Source organism: Podarcis bocagei (genome assembly GCF_964188305.1).
Source record: "Podarcis bocagei genome assembly, chromosome: 4".
Lineage (NCBI taxonomy): Eukaryota > Metazoa > Chordata > Lepidosauria > Squamata > Lacertidae > Podarcis > Podarcis bocagei.
The window spans coordinates 64,968,226-64,984,428 of record NC_138128.1 but is presented as its reverse complement, the minus strand read 5'-3'; the positions used below and the strand labels follow the sequence as shown (position 1 = coordinate 64,984,428).

Genomic DNA, 16,203 nt, shown 5'->3' with positions numbered 1-16,203 from the left:
GATGGGCTCTTGTCTAATTTTATATCAGGCTTCTCCAGATGTTGCTGTTCTGCCCCATGACCTAAATTTAAGGGGCAGCTTGAAGCTGGTCTGTGTCAAGCCCTCGTTTAAATGTCATAACTCAGTTAAGGTCTTGCTGAATGAATTAGCTTTTTTTAAAAAAACACACACATTGTCATCCCAATTTCCCACTCATATCTCTGTGCAAAATATATTCAAAACCTATGTATTCAGGAATCTCGGTAGCTATAAATATAGCTCTGGAAGAGCAGACTTTAGTGCAAATCCTTCTGTGGGTCAGCAGCATTCCTGACGATTGACTCAGAGGGGCAGGAAGACCGTTCTAGGGTCCTGGCATCCTACGAAGTAGGGCATGGGCATTGGCCAGAGAGCACCAGGTTGCCCTCCAGAGTTGCTTCTGGGATCCAGAGCTGGAGCTGGCATTGGAGGGAAGGGGATGCCAGAAGGAACAGCTTCCCTCCCAGTGAAAGTATGCTGGTGTGGAGAGTAAACATAGGACACAGGCCCACTTTGAGGTCCAAAAGGGAGGGGGCTGTAAAATGGCACTGCATGAAAAGGTTCGGGTCTCATCTCCTGCAACTGACGCTTCAGTTTCATCCGTCGGTTCTGGAACCAAGTCTTGATCTGTGGACAGGAGAGAGAGAGAGAGAGAGAGAGAGAAGTGGATGAACTAATGGAGGAGCCCTTCATTGGTTAACACAGCATTCTCCCTCACTCAACTACTTTTATATTGAAATCCTTCTGCTTCTTTAAAATTTCCCACACCACCATGTCATTTCCAGATTGTCATTTTTTTGGTGGTGGTGGGTGGAGACCTTGAACCTCACGCTGAAGGAAAGGCATAATATAAAATGCAGTGAGAATTGTTTAAAGTTAAGAAAAGTCAGTCAAGGAAATTCTCTCATGCACACATCCATACCCACCTGCCTCCCCAAAAGTAGCTAGATTATTTTATTGTCTTTTACTCAGTATAATAGCCATGTTAGGGTCTCTTGAGTTTGTCAGGAGTTGAGCCAGTCTGGTCGCTTACCTGCACTTCGGAGAGTTGCATCTTACTGGCCAGTTTGCGTCTCTCTGCGGCGCCCAAGTACCTGTGCCGCTTAAAGGAGTTCTCCAAGGTGCTGATCTGCTCCACGCTGAAAGCGGTGCGCAAGCGGCGGCTGTTGGTGCTTCTACTGCCGCTGCAGTCTTCAGGGGTCTGGCCCTCCGAGAGGCTCCCTTCGCCGTCCGAGCTGCCCTCCGTTGCACTCCACGTCCGCTTGGGAGCCTCAGACGCCTCTGGCAGAAAGAAGAGACAAAAGCCAGATGGTCAGGGACACGCCCACCGTGGAAATCAATAGCGGGTAAAGGAAAACATTTCCCATGTTCGGAGAAACTGATGTTTTATCCCCCTCAAAATCCTAGGGCAGTAAGCTAGGCTCAGCTATTTCCGGCTCATTCGTCCAGCCTACATGCATGTCTTATTTTTTTAAAAAAGAGCCCCATTGCACTGAAGAGAAATTACTCCCAATATAAGTATGCATCGCATTGCAGTTTTAGCGCCGTTCATTCACAGCACCGGGAAAACACTTCCATTATCCTCTATTTTATTTTGCTCGATCAATCGCACTCTTTGAAAACCCCGAACTATTTCACAATAAAAACATCAATAACCTGTGCCGCATCAATAACACACACAAGCGACTTCTAGGCCAATGCAGAGAAGACTGGGGGTGGGGAGATCTCCACTTAAAAGACTTGTTAAAAGAGAAAGGACTTCAATAGATGCCGAAAAGATAATAAAAGAGGTGACCGACTGATGGGAGTTAGTTGCAAAGGGTCTGAACCGCCTCACCAACAGTCGCGATTCCCTTCCCCTGCCCTGGGCAGTTTGTTGATAAGAGCATGAGACTTTTAATCTCAAGAGCCGTGGTTTCGAGCTCCACGTTGGGCCAAGTGACCCTCCCAAGTCAATGATTCTATGATTCCTACACCTGAGCTTGCCATTTGATGTAAGAGTTTCACCTGGGTGATTAAGTCTTATAGAGCTGGTTAGGACTTCCCGCACAGGGTCGGGATATATTTCAGCCAGGTCTTCCCCCGCAAAGTTGGCTTTTAGTTTGACAGATAGTGGTGGAAACACAGGCCACTATTTCCAGGTGGAAAGAAGGGCTCGGATGGGTTTTAGGGAAAGCGGCTTGCGATCAATGGTTTTCGCAGCTCGGCCTTGTCAAAGGAATTGAAAGGAAGCAAAGGACCTGATCAGTGACCGGGAAACCGGAAAACAGTAAGTGGCCTATACTCTTATTCCGTGCTCGATTGTTAGGAAAACCGAGCCAGTGTCTCGCCTCCCCATTATTAATGTTGAAGCCGCCTTTCCAACCTCCTAGGCTTTCGAACCAGCGTCCCCAGAAAACCCCTTCGCGCCCCGACGGGCAATATTCCCCACGTTGGAAAGTCCGGCTAGACTCCAGAGAGCATTAGGATTCGCCCTTCCCCAACGTTGCATTATTCCGTCGAAAAAAAGCAACAGCAGGGGCACTTGCTTCCGAGGAATTGCGAGTTTAGAAACCCGGAGATCAATGGGAAAGACCTATAAAAACAATAAGAGCCGTGCTGTATCAGGCCAGCGGCCCAGCAAGTCCGGCGCCCTGGTCTTAACAGTAGCCAACCAGATGACCATGGGAAGCTCAATAGCGTTCTCCCCACCTCCGTTTCCCAGCAGCTGGTATCAATCAGGACACAAATTGGAAGTAGAGTATAGTGAAGGCAAATTGATAGCCTCTCCTCCATGAATCGGAGCCTGCTAGAGAAGTAGTACCTGCTGACGTCGAGGAGGAATTCACTTTCTTCTGGAGCGAAGGGAGGTGTTCAGAAGGCGGTTCGTGGCCCCTGGGAACGACGTTTTCCCCGACCGGCCTTCGTTCTCTCCCGGCAGACCGGCAGTTAGACGGAGGCTCGCTCTGTTGGGTCGGGATGCCGTCGGGGAAGGCCGAAGACGCGGTTGGGCTGACTCCTTCCCTGCTCCGGGCGTGGTTGGTGGCTTGGCTGCTCTGGGAGAGCCACTCCACCGAGAAGGGAGCCTTGGTCATGGCGCGCTTGCCGTCGGGGGTTAGACGAGCTCGGGTCCTGTGCGCTGGATGAGCTGAAGCCTTTGGACGCGCAGGCCGTGACGCGCATCTTCCCTTATATGGGGCGCCCCCAAGCAAACAGCGACAGGGGCAAACACAACATCAAAGGCCAGATAAGTACCGGCCCATTATCATCATGCCTCCCCGACAAAAGAGGTTGTTCGCACATTTTCCAAAGCCCTGGTAGGGCTGGCTCCACCGTGTCTGCCGAGAGATCATTTCATTGGATTGTAAGCGATTTACAGGACTTGTCACATCCTTTATCCGTCCATGCAAATGTTCGCTTACTGCCCGACTCGATTGAAGGAGGCTTCAAAAGGCAACCGGGGAATTTCAATACCCCGCGCTCGGAGCAACGGCCATTTCTTCTTTTCTTTTTTCTTTCTTTTTTTTCAAATACACATTTCGGAGAAAAACGGGCCTGGATATCATTTACCGTCGTCTTCAGACTGGAATGAGGACCCGTTTCAGAGTGTATTTCCTTAAAGAGCTGCCAGGGTCGTAAAATGGATGTCAGAGAAGGCAAAGGTGAGCTTTAATGGGGGAAAGAAGCATCGTCGGTTGTTGCTGTTCGATCAGAGTTAAGCTTTTTCCATTCAGTATAGCAGGGCCAGGCAAGCTACATTTTTTGCTGGACCCCCAAGATCCAAAAGGCCCTTCCAATGAAACAATCCAGGCAGTTGCTTTGTGTGCAAGGCCTGGAGTTCACAGGCCTTCTAGGAAAACACCACTTCCTGGTTCTCCCCAAGCTTCTTCATAATTCAGAGAGGGTCAGAAGTGCTGCTTTGTTGCTGTCATCATTGAGCAGTTGGGAATCGGACATCCTGGCTGGTCCATTGCAGATTGCTGAGAGATCCAGGAGCAGATCCCAAGCTCCTAGACCCCTCAAGCCCCACAAACCCCAGCAATTGCACCAGCCAGGTTTTGATGTTTCTGTACTGTTAGTTATACTACCCATCTCCCTCCCTCTCCCCTCTCCAAAATAACAGTTTTGCCTCTTCAAGGCACTCCGTGGCTCTTCTCCCTTCTTGGCATAGTGGAATAGTCATAGCTGTTGGACTCCAAACTCCCATCAGGTCTAGCCGACATGGCAAGTGGTCAGGGATAATTTGAGTCAAATCCCATCAGCATGTAGAGTGGACTATGTTGGTGGACTCTGGGTTAAAACGTTGGGCTCCTAGGACCTGGAAGGCCAGGGTTCAAAGCCCAACTTGTCATAAAGCTCACTGATCTTGGAGCAGTCACCAACTATTAGTGTAAGTTGCAGGGTTGTTGTGAAGGGCGGAAATGAGAAGGGGGATGTCATGCAGTCCACATTGAGCTCCTTGGAGGAGAGGTGGCGTAGACATCTGTAAATAAGTAAATGAACAGAATTCTCACAAACAGCCCCTAATATGGGTTATTTTGAGAGTTTGTTGCTGTCCTAAGATGGCGATTTAAGATTCATGACTGGTTGGGGTTTTGAACCTAGGACACTGCCAGTCCTCCTTTACACCATGTTGACTTTCCCAGGTAGTAGTGAAAAGGACAGGCCATAGTTTGTGTGTTGTGATATGCAGGTATGTGCATATGTTTGTTTTTAACATTACAGTGGTACCTCGGGTTACAGATGCTTCAGGTTACAGACTCCGCTAACCCAGAAATAGTACCTCGGGTTAAGAACTTTGCTTCAGGATGAGAACAGAAATCGCGCAGCAGCAGCAGGAGGCCCCATTAGCTAAAGTGGTGCTTCAGGTTAAGAACAGTTTCAGGTTAAGAATGGACCTCCAGAACGAATTAAGTACTTAACCCGAGGTACCACTGTATTTCTACATTGAAATCTAGGGCACTGTTTTCAGTTTCCTTTTCTGAGCTTTGACGCACCCCATAAGCAACATAATATAAGAGATGGAAAATTCTTAAATTGGCATTTTGGTTAATTCTCTGCCAGCAAGGTTTGGTGTTCAGGAGAACAGCAGTTTCAAGGGAGAGATTAAAGCATGTCTCATTCTGTGTGAGATGGTGCCTGATTCTGTGTGAGATCGTGGTACAGATGTTTAGTAAAACTACCATCTGTAACCAAGTAGATCTGAGAAACTTTTCCAAGTTTAGCACCTGAACAGAAATCTCTGAAAACAAGGAGGGATAGATCTGTATCTGTAGATCTGTGGCATTTAAATACGTAGTGATTTGCATACATTATGTAAGCATTCCTTACAATAGCCCTAGAAGATACTATAATCCCTGCAGTGTCGGCCAATATGGTTTCAGTCTTTTGTGATCTACTCTCCCCCACTCTAAACAGAACCCTCGTGGTGCATTACACAATTTAGCTCTACAAAGCACCAGTGTTTATGGGGGATTTCTTTAACAGTTAAGGCAATAACTTAATCTGTGTTAGTGATGCCTAACAATATTAAGTAATGGCCTGCTGGATTCAATCAAGGCCCACCCTATCTAGTATTCTTTGGAAGAATCCCCACAAAGCAACAGGAGGTAGATGGCCCTTCAGAAATTGGCAAAACCTGATATACTTTCTGCCAGCCCTGTTGTAGATTAACCTCAGACACAAGGGCTTCATTGATTAATACTATTTTATTAATTCATGGCTAAGGAGAAATATAAACCAAAAAGACGTCCACACTTACACCTTTTGCTTCGATACCTACCACAACAGAGCACCAGATCCAAAACATGCCAGAATTCGCTGTAATGTTTTCCTCTGGCATCCAGTCAGGTCACTGATTAGCACTCATTTTCTGAATGTTTTTAGGGAATACAGTAGCAGCATCTCTATAAAGAAACAGACTATCAAGGAATTTTGGGCCTGCAAACCTTCAACTGGTAAAGGTAAGCTGGAACAGGTGAGTTTTTGCATTGAACATGTAACCATTGTAAAACATGGTTCTTTTTCACCAAAACCCCCCTCCAAAATCAGTACAACTTACCCACACTATACCCTATATTTTCAATTTGCAGCTAATATTTATCTGTGAGATCATCAACCAACCTAGCCCCTGGACAATACTGTCTCCAAATCCACATTCAGTAATGTGAGACAGGCCTCCTGTGCTTTTATTGATTGTAGAGGAGGAAGGATTTTTTTAATCATTTATTTATTGCAGCTGCCATGTTTCCTGATAGTGATTTAATGGGGGCAGGGGAGCTGTATCTTTTGAAATTTGCCTTCTCTTTGGCTGTTACCAGTTAGGTTTCTGGGCCTGAATTGAATCTGGTAATCATATTTATTGCTACAAGAAAAGTATTGACCAGTAGGCTAGGTTGGGTAGGTCTGCTGAATTGCCAATTTAGTTCATTGGCAGGAAAACGGGGTTAATGGCAACACATTTCTTAATGCTTTTTATGAAGCTGCCAGGTAATAACACTGAGCTAGCAGTCATTGTTCTTTCTCTCACTGACTACCCAAAGTGTTATGTCTATGGCAATGCTGTCCTCATTACAAGGTTCTTGCTTTTTTTTGGGGGGGGGAGGGACCATAAATCAGTGACATCCTTCCATGAGAAGGTCCCAGATTCAATCCCTAGAATCTCCAGCTTAAGAAGGATCAGTGATGGAAAAGAGTCAAAGTTGACAATGGCTGGAGGAAATGGACAAATTGTCCAACCTGATACAAGGTTGCATCCTATGCCGTAAACAAGGAGTGGGGGGGGTCTTTCAGCTTGAGGACCACATTCCCATCTCTGCAGCCTTCTGGGGACCACGGGCAAAAGTGAGCATGCAGTTTAGCATTGTATAGTTGTTGTTTAGTCGTGTCCGACTCTTCGTGACCCCATGGACCAGAGCACGCCAGGCACTCCTGTCTTCCACTGCCTCCCGCAGCTTGATCAAACTCATGCTGGTAGCTTCGAGAACACTATACAACCATCTCATCCTCTGTCGTCCCCTTCTCCTTGTGCCCTCTATCTTTCCCAACATCAGGGTCTTTTCCAGGGAGTCTTCTCTTCTCATGAGGTGGCCAAAGTATTGGAGGCTCAGCTTCAGGATCTGTCCTTCCAGTGAGCACTCAGGGCTGATTTCCTTCAGAATGGAGAGGTTTGATCTTCTTGCAGTCCATGGGACTCTCAAGAGTCTCCTCCAGCACCATAATTCAAAAGCATCAATTCTTCAGCGATCAGCCTTCCTTATGGTCCAGCTCTCACTTCCATACATCACTACTGGGAAAACCATAGCTTTAACTATACGGACCTTTGTTGGCAGCATTGTACAGTAGGCCTCTCTATCTTTATCCAGGCAACCAAGGGGCATTTTGATAGTAAAAGGGCACATTCCAAGCAAAAGCACTCAGGGAGGGCAGAAAGTAGGATTGGTCAGGGTTAAGGGTGAGAAGGTGCTGTGGCCTGAGGAGAGTCTTGAGGGCTGGATAGAAAGGCCCAGGGGGGCATTTTTGGCTCCCAGGCCTGAGGTTCCCCCCCCCCGCCATAAACCAATTGTTCACAAGGGCTATTAAAGTGCCAATGTGTTATTCTGCTATCTGTAAAGATTGGCAGATAGGCTTCTGGTTCCCTAGATGGCAAAGCTAGGATCATTTAAATGATCCCCCGCTTCATTGTTCACCAGCACCTAGAGCACCTTGCAAAGTCAATCCTTTTGGTCTCAGCAAAGGCCATCAGCAATAATAAATAAATAAACCCAGCCCATATCCCTGGAGGGGCTTAAATGACACCGTTGATCTGTAGACAAACAGCTGCTTTGTCCAGATTTGTATTCTATTTTGCATTGTTCAGGACCATCTGATTGCCATGACATTGTTTAGAAAGGAATTTCCCCTCAGGTCTGTGTAAGAAGGGGCCAAACTGATGGATGGCTATTCTTTGGGGTTTGCTCAGATGGGACCTTTTGCTAAGGTCTGGTAAGTCTTATGTCTGAGCTTTGGAGCTGGTGTCCTCATCCCCCCCCCCAACTCTCTTCAGTTGTCTGCTGCATTATCCTGTTTCAGACTGCCTCATTCCTTATGCTTCACCTTGGATCACAGATCCTCCAATGAGGTTTGGCCAGCTATTGCCAGGAACTGAGCCTTTAATGTGGCAGACCCTGCCCTTTGGAACTCCTTGCCAATAGAAAGTCAGCAGGAGCCATCTGTACTTTCTTTCAGACAGGCCTTAATAATGTTTTTCTTTTCTTTTCAAAATCCGAAAACGTGTTCCCCCCCACAAAAAACCCCCAATGTGTTTTCATTGATGTTATTGATGTAGGATGGTCAAAAAGTTTTTATTTTGTACACTGCTTTCTTATATATTTACTATGAAAGTGTGGTTTATAAATATCTAAATAAGAATATATTTTAAAGCAGGCAATTTTTTGTAGTTACCATACTTTTTGCTTGCCATAGGAGACACTCACATCCACCAATGAGTAGGTCAACTTATTTTGAAATGGTCTGTGCTGTTGCTTTTACACACACACATTCACCCATTTTTCTTACAATTATATTGAGGGGGCAGGCAGATGGGCACATGTTTCCCAGAAATATGCAAAGAGCAACAAAACAAAAGGTGTAAAATGAAAGACAGGCCAGAAAAATATGCTGCAATCTGGACAAGGCGTTGGAAACAAACTGCCACCTAGTGGACAAAGCACAACATTGCAAATGAGTGTGCCAGTTGGCAGCGTTGCTAACCCCTGGCCAAGGGTGGAGTGCTCACAGCACATTAAGCAAACACAAGGCTGCCCAGTGAACTAATATTTGTGCTTGCCAATGTGGTGCCTTTCACTATTGTGGTCAAACTCAGCTTAGTGAAATATTACGCCAGAGCCATTCCCTGTTTATTTTTAACTCCGCTTTCCACAAATTAATAGCTAATCCATCACAAACGGGAGTGAGCCAGAACATAAATCTCCAGCACATTCTGGTGACTGAGAAGAGGCCTGCTTTTCCTCTCTCTCCCCAGATGTTACAGGATTTAATGGGACACGTGGCTTCTCTAAACCTAGAGAGGAGATGGTAAACTACAGGTTCCATAGGACTTAAGAACATCATAAAGACTTATCAGTTGTTATTGCAGACTCAGTTCTTTTAAAACCAACATTTTCACCACTGGGATGACTCACAATTTAATATGGAGTCCAGCACATTTAGGTTCCATTTATTTCAGTGAGACTTGAATGTGCATGAAGCACATCTTTTGCCGTGTCAACTGATGGACACTTATGCGCATGTCTAGTCATCTGGTGCTATTGTGGCCTGTGCAGGCAACTGTCTGGTTCCTACTTGTGACAGGAGTAGATCTAGAATGTGGCAGGCTGCTTGATAGCTGGATGTGTCTTGCTGAAGAAGGCTTGTCCCAATTTCTGTCTCTTCCATTTCATGGTTCTACCTACGGGAGGCAACCGTTTTAGGAACGTCCAATTGACATGCGATTGCCGCAGTGTGAGTCTTTTTGGACCAGGAAGAGGATTGGAATGGGGCAGGCCTACCACCACTATGTCTTGAAATTAAGCAGCTGTATGTGACAAAGTACTGACCTGCTACACAACACACAGTGGCTGCCATCCAACATAGTCTATTCCTAGCATTGCTGGTTTGTAACCACTTGTTCTAATCACAGTCATGAAAAGATTGCCCATATTAGAGAGGTGGAACCTGTGGCCCTTCAGATGTCTGACTACAACTCCCATCAGCTCCCTCTAGCATAGGCAATTGTCTGGGATGGTGGAGTATCTGAAGTGGCATCCAATGCCCTGGTTCCATTAGCGCAAGGATTTATGATTGTGCAACAGACCTTTGCCCCCTTTCTCCCATATATGCTCCACCTGTTGTCCCTAAGTCTGTTCCAGAGACTTGATGAAACCCCAGAACAGATTTAGGAGGCATGGAGAGGGGTGGGGCAATTTTCATTGTACAAAGTTAAATCCTTGCACTAATGGACTTGATGCTACTCTCGATAAAAGTCCTGGTCTATATGCAGTCATGCCTTGGTTCTCAAACACCTTGGTACTCTTACGTTTTGGCTCCTGAACGCCGCAAACCCAGAAGTAAGTGTTCCGGTTTTCAAACATTTTTCAGAAGCTGAACTTCCAACGTAGTTTCTTCTTGAGTGCAGGAAGCTCCTGCAGCCAATTGGACGCCGTGCCTTGGTTTTCGAACGTTTCAGAAGTCAAATGGACTTCTGGAACAGATTATGTTCAAGAACCAAGGCACAACTGTATACTGCTTTGATGAGCAAATATAAGTGTCTCAGGTTTACCTCTTCCATGGTAGAGGGTAACCTAATGCAAGCCTACTACTTTTTTAAGGCTAGAGGGCATCTAGTCTAGTTTGCTAGAGGACAATTGCTTAGGATGCATTTCTGATGCTAACAGATCACCTGAAGAGGCCCCCTAGTGCCAATACTGTCTTTGAACAGTTCTCTTGTTTAAAAAAAGTAGAGTATGATTAATAACAGTAGAAACTTAATTCCTCTCTTCACATGGAAGGATTTATTCTAATAATGGAACATCAGGCTCTATTTTATTGCACCCTGGATATGGTACTATGTAACTTTATGATTCCTATGAAACTGAAAATACAGAAAAGGAGAATGATTGTGATGCGGTAAAAGACTAACATATTTATTGGAGCATAAGCTTTCATGGAAAGCTTATGCCCCAATAAATCAGCTGAATATTTCAAACCAACCAGGACTCTGTTTATTAAATATTAGATATGACAGAGGCTCAGGGTATTGCTATTCAAAAACTACAGAGGTGCTCCAGTACCACCTTCTGGAAGACAGTGTAATTACAAGGTACCAGAAAAGAGGGGAGCGGGGGGGGGGGAGGGAGAACTGGTACTTTTTCTAAAAGTCATTTTTCTATTTTTTTAATGTTTCCAAAGAGAAACTATTTTGAAATAAATAGGATGTATCTTTCTTTACAGTTCTAGTGCCATATTTTCTCTCTTCTATATCATTTATCTTATTCTCATTCTTTGCTACCATTTTATGCTTTAGGGGCAGGGTAGTACCTCTGGTGGGGGACATGTCATGCTCCCTCTCTGGTAGTTTGTCCACCTTTGGTTCCCACCCTGAACTCAGCTCTCACCTGTGGCCCCTTGAAGCTGTCAGCTTGCGACAGCGGCCACAACCCAGGAATGGCTTTGACTGGCCAGCTAAACCAGATGAGGGTAGCCAACAGGTCAGTGAGTTAGCGATTTCCCCTGCATGCAAAGACAAGCTCTGGTGGATTGAGCAGATGAGACCAAGAGTGGATCTGGTGGTGGTTTCTGCACATGCTGTAGGGGGAAGTGAGAGGTAAGTGGAGTTTGTTAACCTGGGAAGGTAGCCCATCTAGGAGAAGGAAAACTGATCCTAAACCTCCACTGTCTTTCAGGATATCTTCAGGAAAAGAAAAGGGTAAGGAAGCCAGGATTTATGTTGGGATGTGTGCGTGGCAGCTGGCGCCCCCACCTTGGCTACGCCCATGGTAAGGAGTGAACCCAACACAAATCTGGAGTGGAGTCCCTATGACAGCTGGCCAGGTGGGGCTCGCTGGCTCTGGGAGGAGGGGTGTGATTCCTCAGTTGGCGTAAGCTTGGGGCAGGTGAGGGTAACCTGCCTCATCAAGCCCAGATGCTGCAAAAGAGAAGCAGAGCTGAGGTGTCTGTTCAATGGCACATGTTGATGGACTTTGGGCTTGGATGCTCCTGGATCTCTAGGGGACGATGCTTCAGTATCCTGTATCTTGACTGTTGGACTTCAGACTTGGATACTTCGATTGACCCTGGACTGCGTTTCCTGACCTTTGGACTTTGCTTGCGTGACTTGACCCTCGGACTTTGAACTTGACATACTGACTTGCTGCCAGGTAGGCCAGGGGTTCAGGACACCATTTATGTTTTTAAAATGAAGCAGAAACTTCAATAGGAATAACACAAAAGCAACAAAGATAATACAAACTAGTCATTTATTTTCATGTGGTATCATAAAAAGCAAAAATATTTGGCTTTAAAACCCTTGTTACTTTACATATTGGCTGTTTCATATAGAAATAAATTATAAGCAATGTAAAAAAAAAAAAGCGCACATTAAATTCTGGATTGGGGAAAAAACAGATTTCAGTATAAGGAACCTCAAAGGAATTTCAAATATTATATAGTCACACAAACCCAATAAAATAGGATATTATGGCTTGTCATCTGAAAATAGAGTATTTTAAAGCAAAGAATTTATTTTACACTGCAGTTAATTTAATGAGAACTCAAGCTTGATGAACTGCTTATGAATGAGTAGCATTTTTTTAATTTTTAGCAATGATGGCTTTAACTCTTTCAGATGCAATTTTCTGCTGCAAAAGATATATACAGGCAGAAAAAAAGTAATTAACTTTATTGAAATGCAACAGGAAAATAGCTAATGAGAAAGTATAATGAATATTTTAAGATACTTATTTTGTCACAACTTTTCATTTTGTTTCAATACAAAAGCTGTCTAAAACCATAGTGTCAGGATTAATGTATTAAAAATAGAGGGAGAATATGTGCACTCAAAATTAGTGCAATAAAACTGGCAACACACAAGAAATGCAAGGCGGTTTCAAAGTTATACACAAATAGCTCAGTAACCAAGGAAAAGTATTGAGAGGATATAAAGAAAGCAAGACCAACTGGAATGAAACACCACAAGAAATCAGTGTTTGTTAATTGTGTGCATGTTTTGCTCTCAACAGGTCAGGAAGGAGATGAGGCTAAGCTCAGGATTGCCATTTCTAAAATAATATGGCTCTGGAGGGCCTTTGCTGCAGCTGCTTTTCTGAATCTGGATTTCCACAGATGCCCTTTTTAGCATGGGAAGGGAAGCCTTGCTAGGCCTTCATTGGACTAGACCAGGGATGTGGAACCCTTGGCCCTCCAGAAGTTGCAGGACAACTCCTCCCATTACCCTTTATCATTGGCCATGCTGGCTGGGGATGATGGGAGTTGAGAGTCTAACATCTGGATGGCAACAAATTAGCTATCCATGATCTACTCATAACCTGGGGAAGGTTAGGCAAGTTTAGGCCTTTGCGGGCATAATCCACTTTCAGGGCTGCCTAAGTGGGTGCGTATCTTAGTACCCTAGTATACATACTGGGGTAGCTTTATTTATTTCAGCTATGGTAATTACCAAAGTTTTGTCTGATTATTAGAAGTAAGGTTAAACCTCAGCTTCTTCACTGAGGTTTAACTTTCACTGAAAGATAGAAGCTTCCATACAGTTCTACCTTGTTAACTCTTCAGAGGAAACAGTTAACTACAACTGTCATTACTAAGGCCCTTGAAGGAAAGAGAGAGGGGTTGATGGGAATGCAAGATTTAATGCCTGTAGACTCAATGTGGTTTTCAGCAAGCCAATCTCATTCTATACAATACAGTACCAATCAACCTTCCTTACAGCAATGAAGTGTTCTGAGCATTGTAAAGTCACTTCACAGCAAAACATGTGCTGGGCTTTAAAAGCATCACAACTGATGCCTTCTCATTCTTGCCTGATGCAATGTAGGCACTGTAGTACGTTGACTGCCAAGGACACAGGGCCATCCAGTTATCACTGGCACCCAGAACTAGGGCGAGATATGCAAGAGTTTCAAAGAATTGAGGAGTCCAGGCACAAAGTGGGGGGTAGTTATACATGCACAGCTGGCTACTGCAGTGAAGTGAGAAACAGTTGGCAGCAAAGTCCATTTCAAGGCACTTAGCTGCTCTGGCATTCTACATTAAGATGGATGGGTTCATGGATACAGAGGCTGGAATATAGATAGGAAAGAAGATTGCAAAATTGATTGACTTAGCTTCTCCCAGGTCTCCTGCTATGCAGGTCTCGGGTTACACCTAGGATTGTATGGAAAAGCAATGGCTGATTCCAATTCTGAAAACAAAGTCCAGCAGTTACCAGGATCTATCTGCCTCCTTAAGCACAAAACACAAGTTACTTATTAAAAAAACAAAGTAAAGAAAAACACAATAGTTTTCTATTATCAAAGTTGGAGGGAAATTTTGGGTATGCAGGGGTGGGGTGGGCAGGTGTTGAAGCATATAGCCTCAGATTTTGCAAAGTTTATTTGTAGTTTACTTATAGGCCCAATACCTTTGCGAATGTGTTGAGTTCTTTAGTTAGGGTGGTTGCTGTGTTTATGGGGTCTGGTGTTGTGACCATCAGGTTGTCTGCAAACAGCCCTCGTTTGTATGCTTTTCCTTTTATTTCCGCACCCTTGATATCTGGGGCTGCTCAGAGTCAGATAGTTAGGGGTTCCAGGGCCAAGATGACTAGGAAGGGAGACAGTGGGCATCCTTGTTTTGTGCCTCTTTGGATTGCTGTGGTATTGGAGTCCATATTGTTAATTCTGCATTTTGCAGTTAAGGTTGGCATTGTCAGCCCTGGTAGGAATCTTTCAATTTCCTGTTCAGATGGGTTGCGGGAGGTGTATAGGTTGGCATAAAATTCAGCAAATTCTGAAGTTATTTCTTTGGTGGAGGATGTTATGTTACCGTCTTTTTTAGTGATACAGTGTATTCTTGTTTTGAGTGATTTTTTTCCTGCATCTGTTTGCTAATAGTCTGGAGTTCTTCCCTCCATATTCATAAAAGCATTGTTTTAGAGTATAGGATGTTAATCATTGTTTTATTGATTTCTAGAGTCAGTTTCTCTTCTTTTTTGTTCTATGAGTTTAAGGAGTTTTTTTGGCTCCCGATTGATTGTAGTGTGATGAGAGGGTTGTAATGTCCTGTTCTAGTTTACTAATTTTTGAGGAGGTTTGTTTTTTAAGGGATGCCCTCTCCTTTTATGCCTCTGATGACTGCTTTCATTGTGTTCCAGGTGGGTTGCAATGCTGCCCACATTGTTGCCTTAAAGTAGTTTTGGAGAGTTTTTAAGAGAGCCTCTCTAGCTAGTTCATGGGTAGGCAACCTAAGGCCCGGGGGCTTTATCCAGCCCAATTGCCTTCTAAATCTGGGCTATGGACGGTCCTGAAATCAGCCTGTTTTTACATGAGTAGAATGTGCCCTTTTATTTAAAATGCATCTCTGGGTTATTTGTGGGGCATAAGAATTCGTTCACCCCCCCAAAAAAAAATAGTCCGCCGCCCCCCCTACATGGTCTGAGGGATGGTGGACTGGCTCCCGCTGAAAAAGTTTGCTGACCCCTGAAGTTGGTTTGTGGTTAGGATGGGGCTGAAGAACCATGATGGGGTAGTTTGTGCTTCCTCTATTTTGAGGGTAGCTTCTACTGGGGCGTGGTCTGTGATTTTAATGTTACCCATGGTTGTTGTTTCTACCAGGGGGAATCAGGCCTTGTGTGAGCAGAATGCTGTCCAGTCTGGACACAGAGTTGGAGCTCTCTTGAGATTCTGAAATTCTGGCCTGCCTTGCTCGATTGTGCCCCAAGTGAAGACGTCAACAAGGGTAAGCAAAGTCAATCCATTGCCTTCATGCCTGTTGAATAGGAAACATCCCTGTTGAAGAGGTAACCAGGCTAACGATCCATATTTTGCCATGCTGTGAAATTTATGTTATTGCAGTACAGTGTGGCAAAAATAAAAAGGTGTTGGTCTGGTTGGCTTGTTAACAGGGATGTGTCCCTCCCCGCCCAAAAAATCCATTCAGACCAAGGGATAGGCCTGCAAAAACATAATTTCACCCCCTTTTGTAAGGTCCTTTGAAAGGTCACCAAAGGGGAGGCTCATGTAATGGCTTGAAGAAGCTTTTAGCAGAAAGCATCAAAATGCCTTCTTGGCACAGCATTCATTTCAAGTGAAATCTTGAATAAAATTACCTCTTCAATAGGCTCTGAAAGTAGAATGGGCCCAGTTCAAAGAACAGTGGTGGATAATGAGTTCATTGTTTGGAAAGGGAATAGTTGAGGCAATTACAAGCCTTACTGAAATGTAGAGATGTATACTGGCCTTCCTTTTCCACATTTAGCACCTCTTATTCTACGATAGAAATAACTCATACTGCAAGAGATCAGTTTGTTTTTCCTAAAGGAAAAGCAAAAGCAAATCTCAACCAAAAATTAATATACCTCCTGACAAGATAATAAATACTCAAACTTGATATAAATATAGCACTCATATTCTCCAATAAACTCCACTGTTCAGACAAAATCAAAACAAAACAAAACAA

General features: G+C 44.5%; 1 protein-coding gene across 1 annotated transcript; it reads right to left on the bottom strand.

The window, feature by feature from the left end:
• Positions 1 to 219: 219 nt before the first annotated feature.
• Positions 220 to 3,151, bottom strand: LOC308585519 (uncharacterized protein). Its single transcript, XM_081191206.1, has 3 exons — positions 2,822 to 3,151; positions 1,052 to 1,299; positions 220 to 645 (listed from the first exon to the last, which is right to left on the bottom strand). The coding sequence occupies exons 1-3, from the start codon at positions 3,090 to 3,092 to the stop codon at positions 322 to 324; spliced, it is 843 nt and encodes a 280-aa protein (XP_081047332.1). The 5' UTR covers positions 3,093 to 3,151; the 3' UTR covers positions 220 to 321.
• Positions 3,152 to 16,203: the final 13,052 nt, after the last annotated feature.

Coding starts and splice junctions, on each gene's coding strand:
- LOC308585519 (XM_081191206.1), bottom strand. CDS start 3,092: ATGACCAAGGCTCCCTTCTCGGTGGAGTGGCTCTCCCAGAGCAGCCAA. Junction 1,300..2,821: donor TTCCTCCTCGACGTCAGCAG/GTACTACTTCTC, acceptor TCTTTCTGCCAG/AGGCGTCTGAGGCTCCCAAG. Junction 646..1,051: donor TGCAACTCTCCGAAGTGCAG/GTAAGCGACCAG, acceptor TCCTGTCCACAG/ATCAAGACTTGGTTCCAGAA.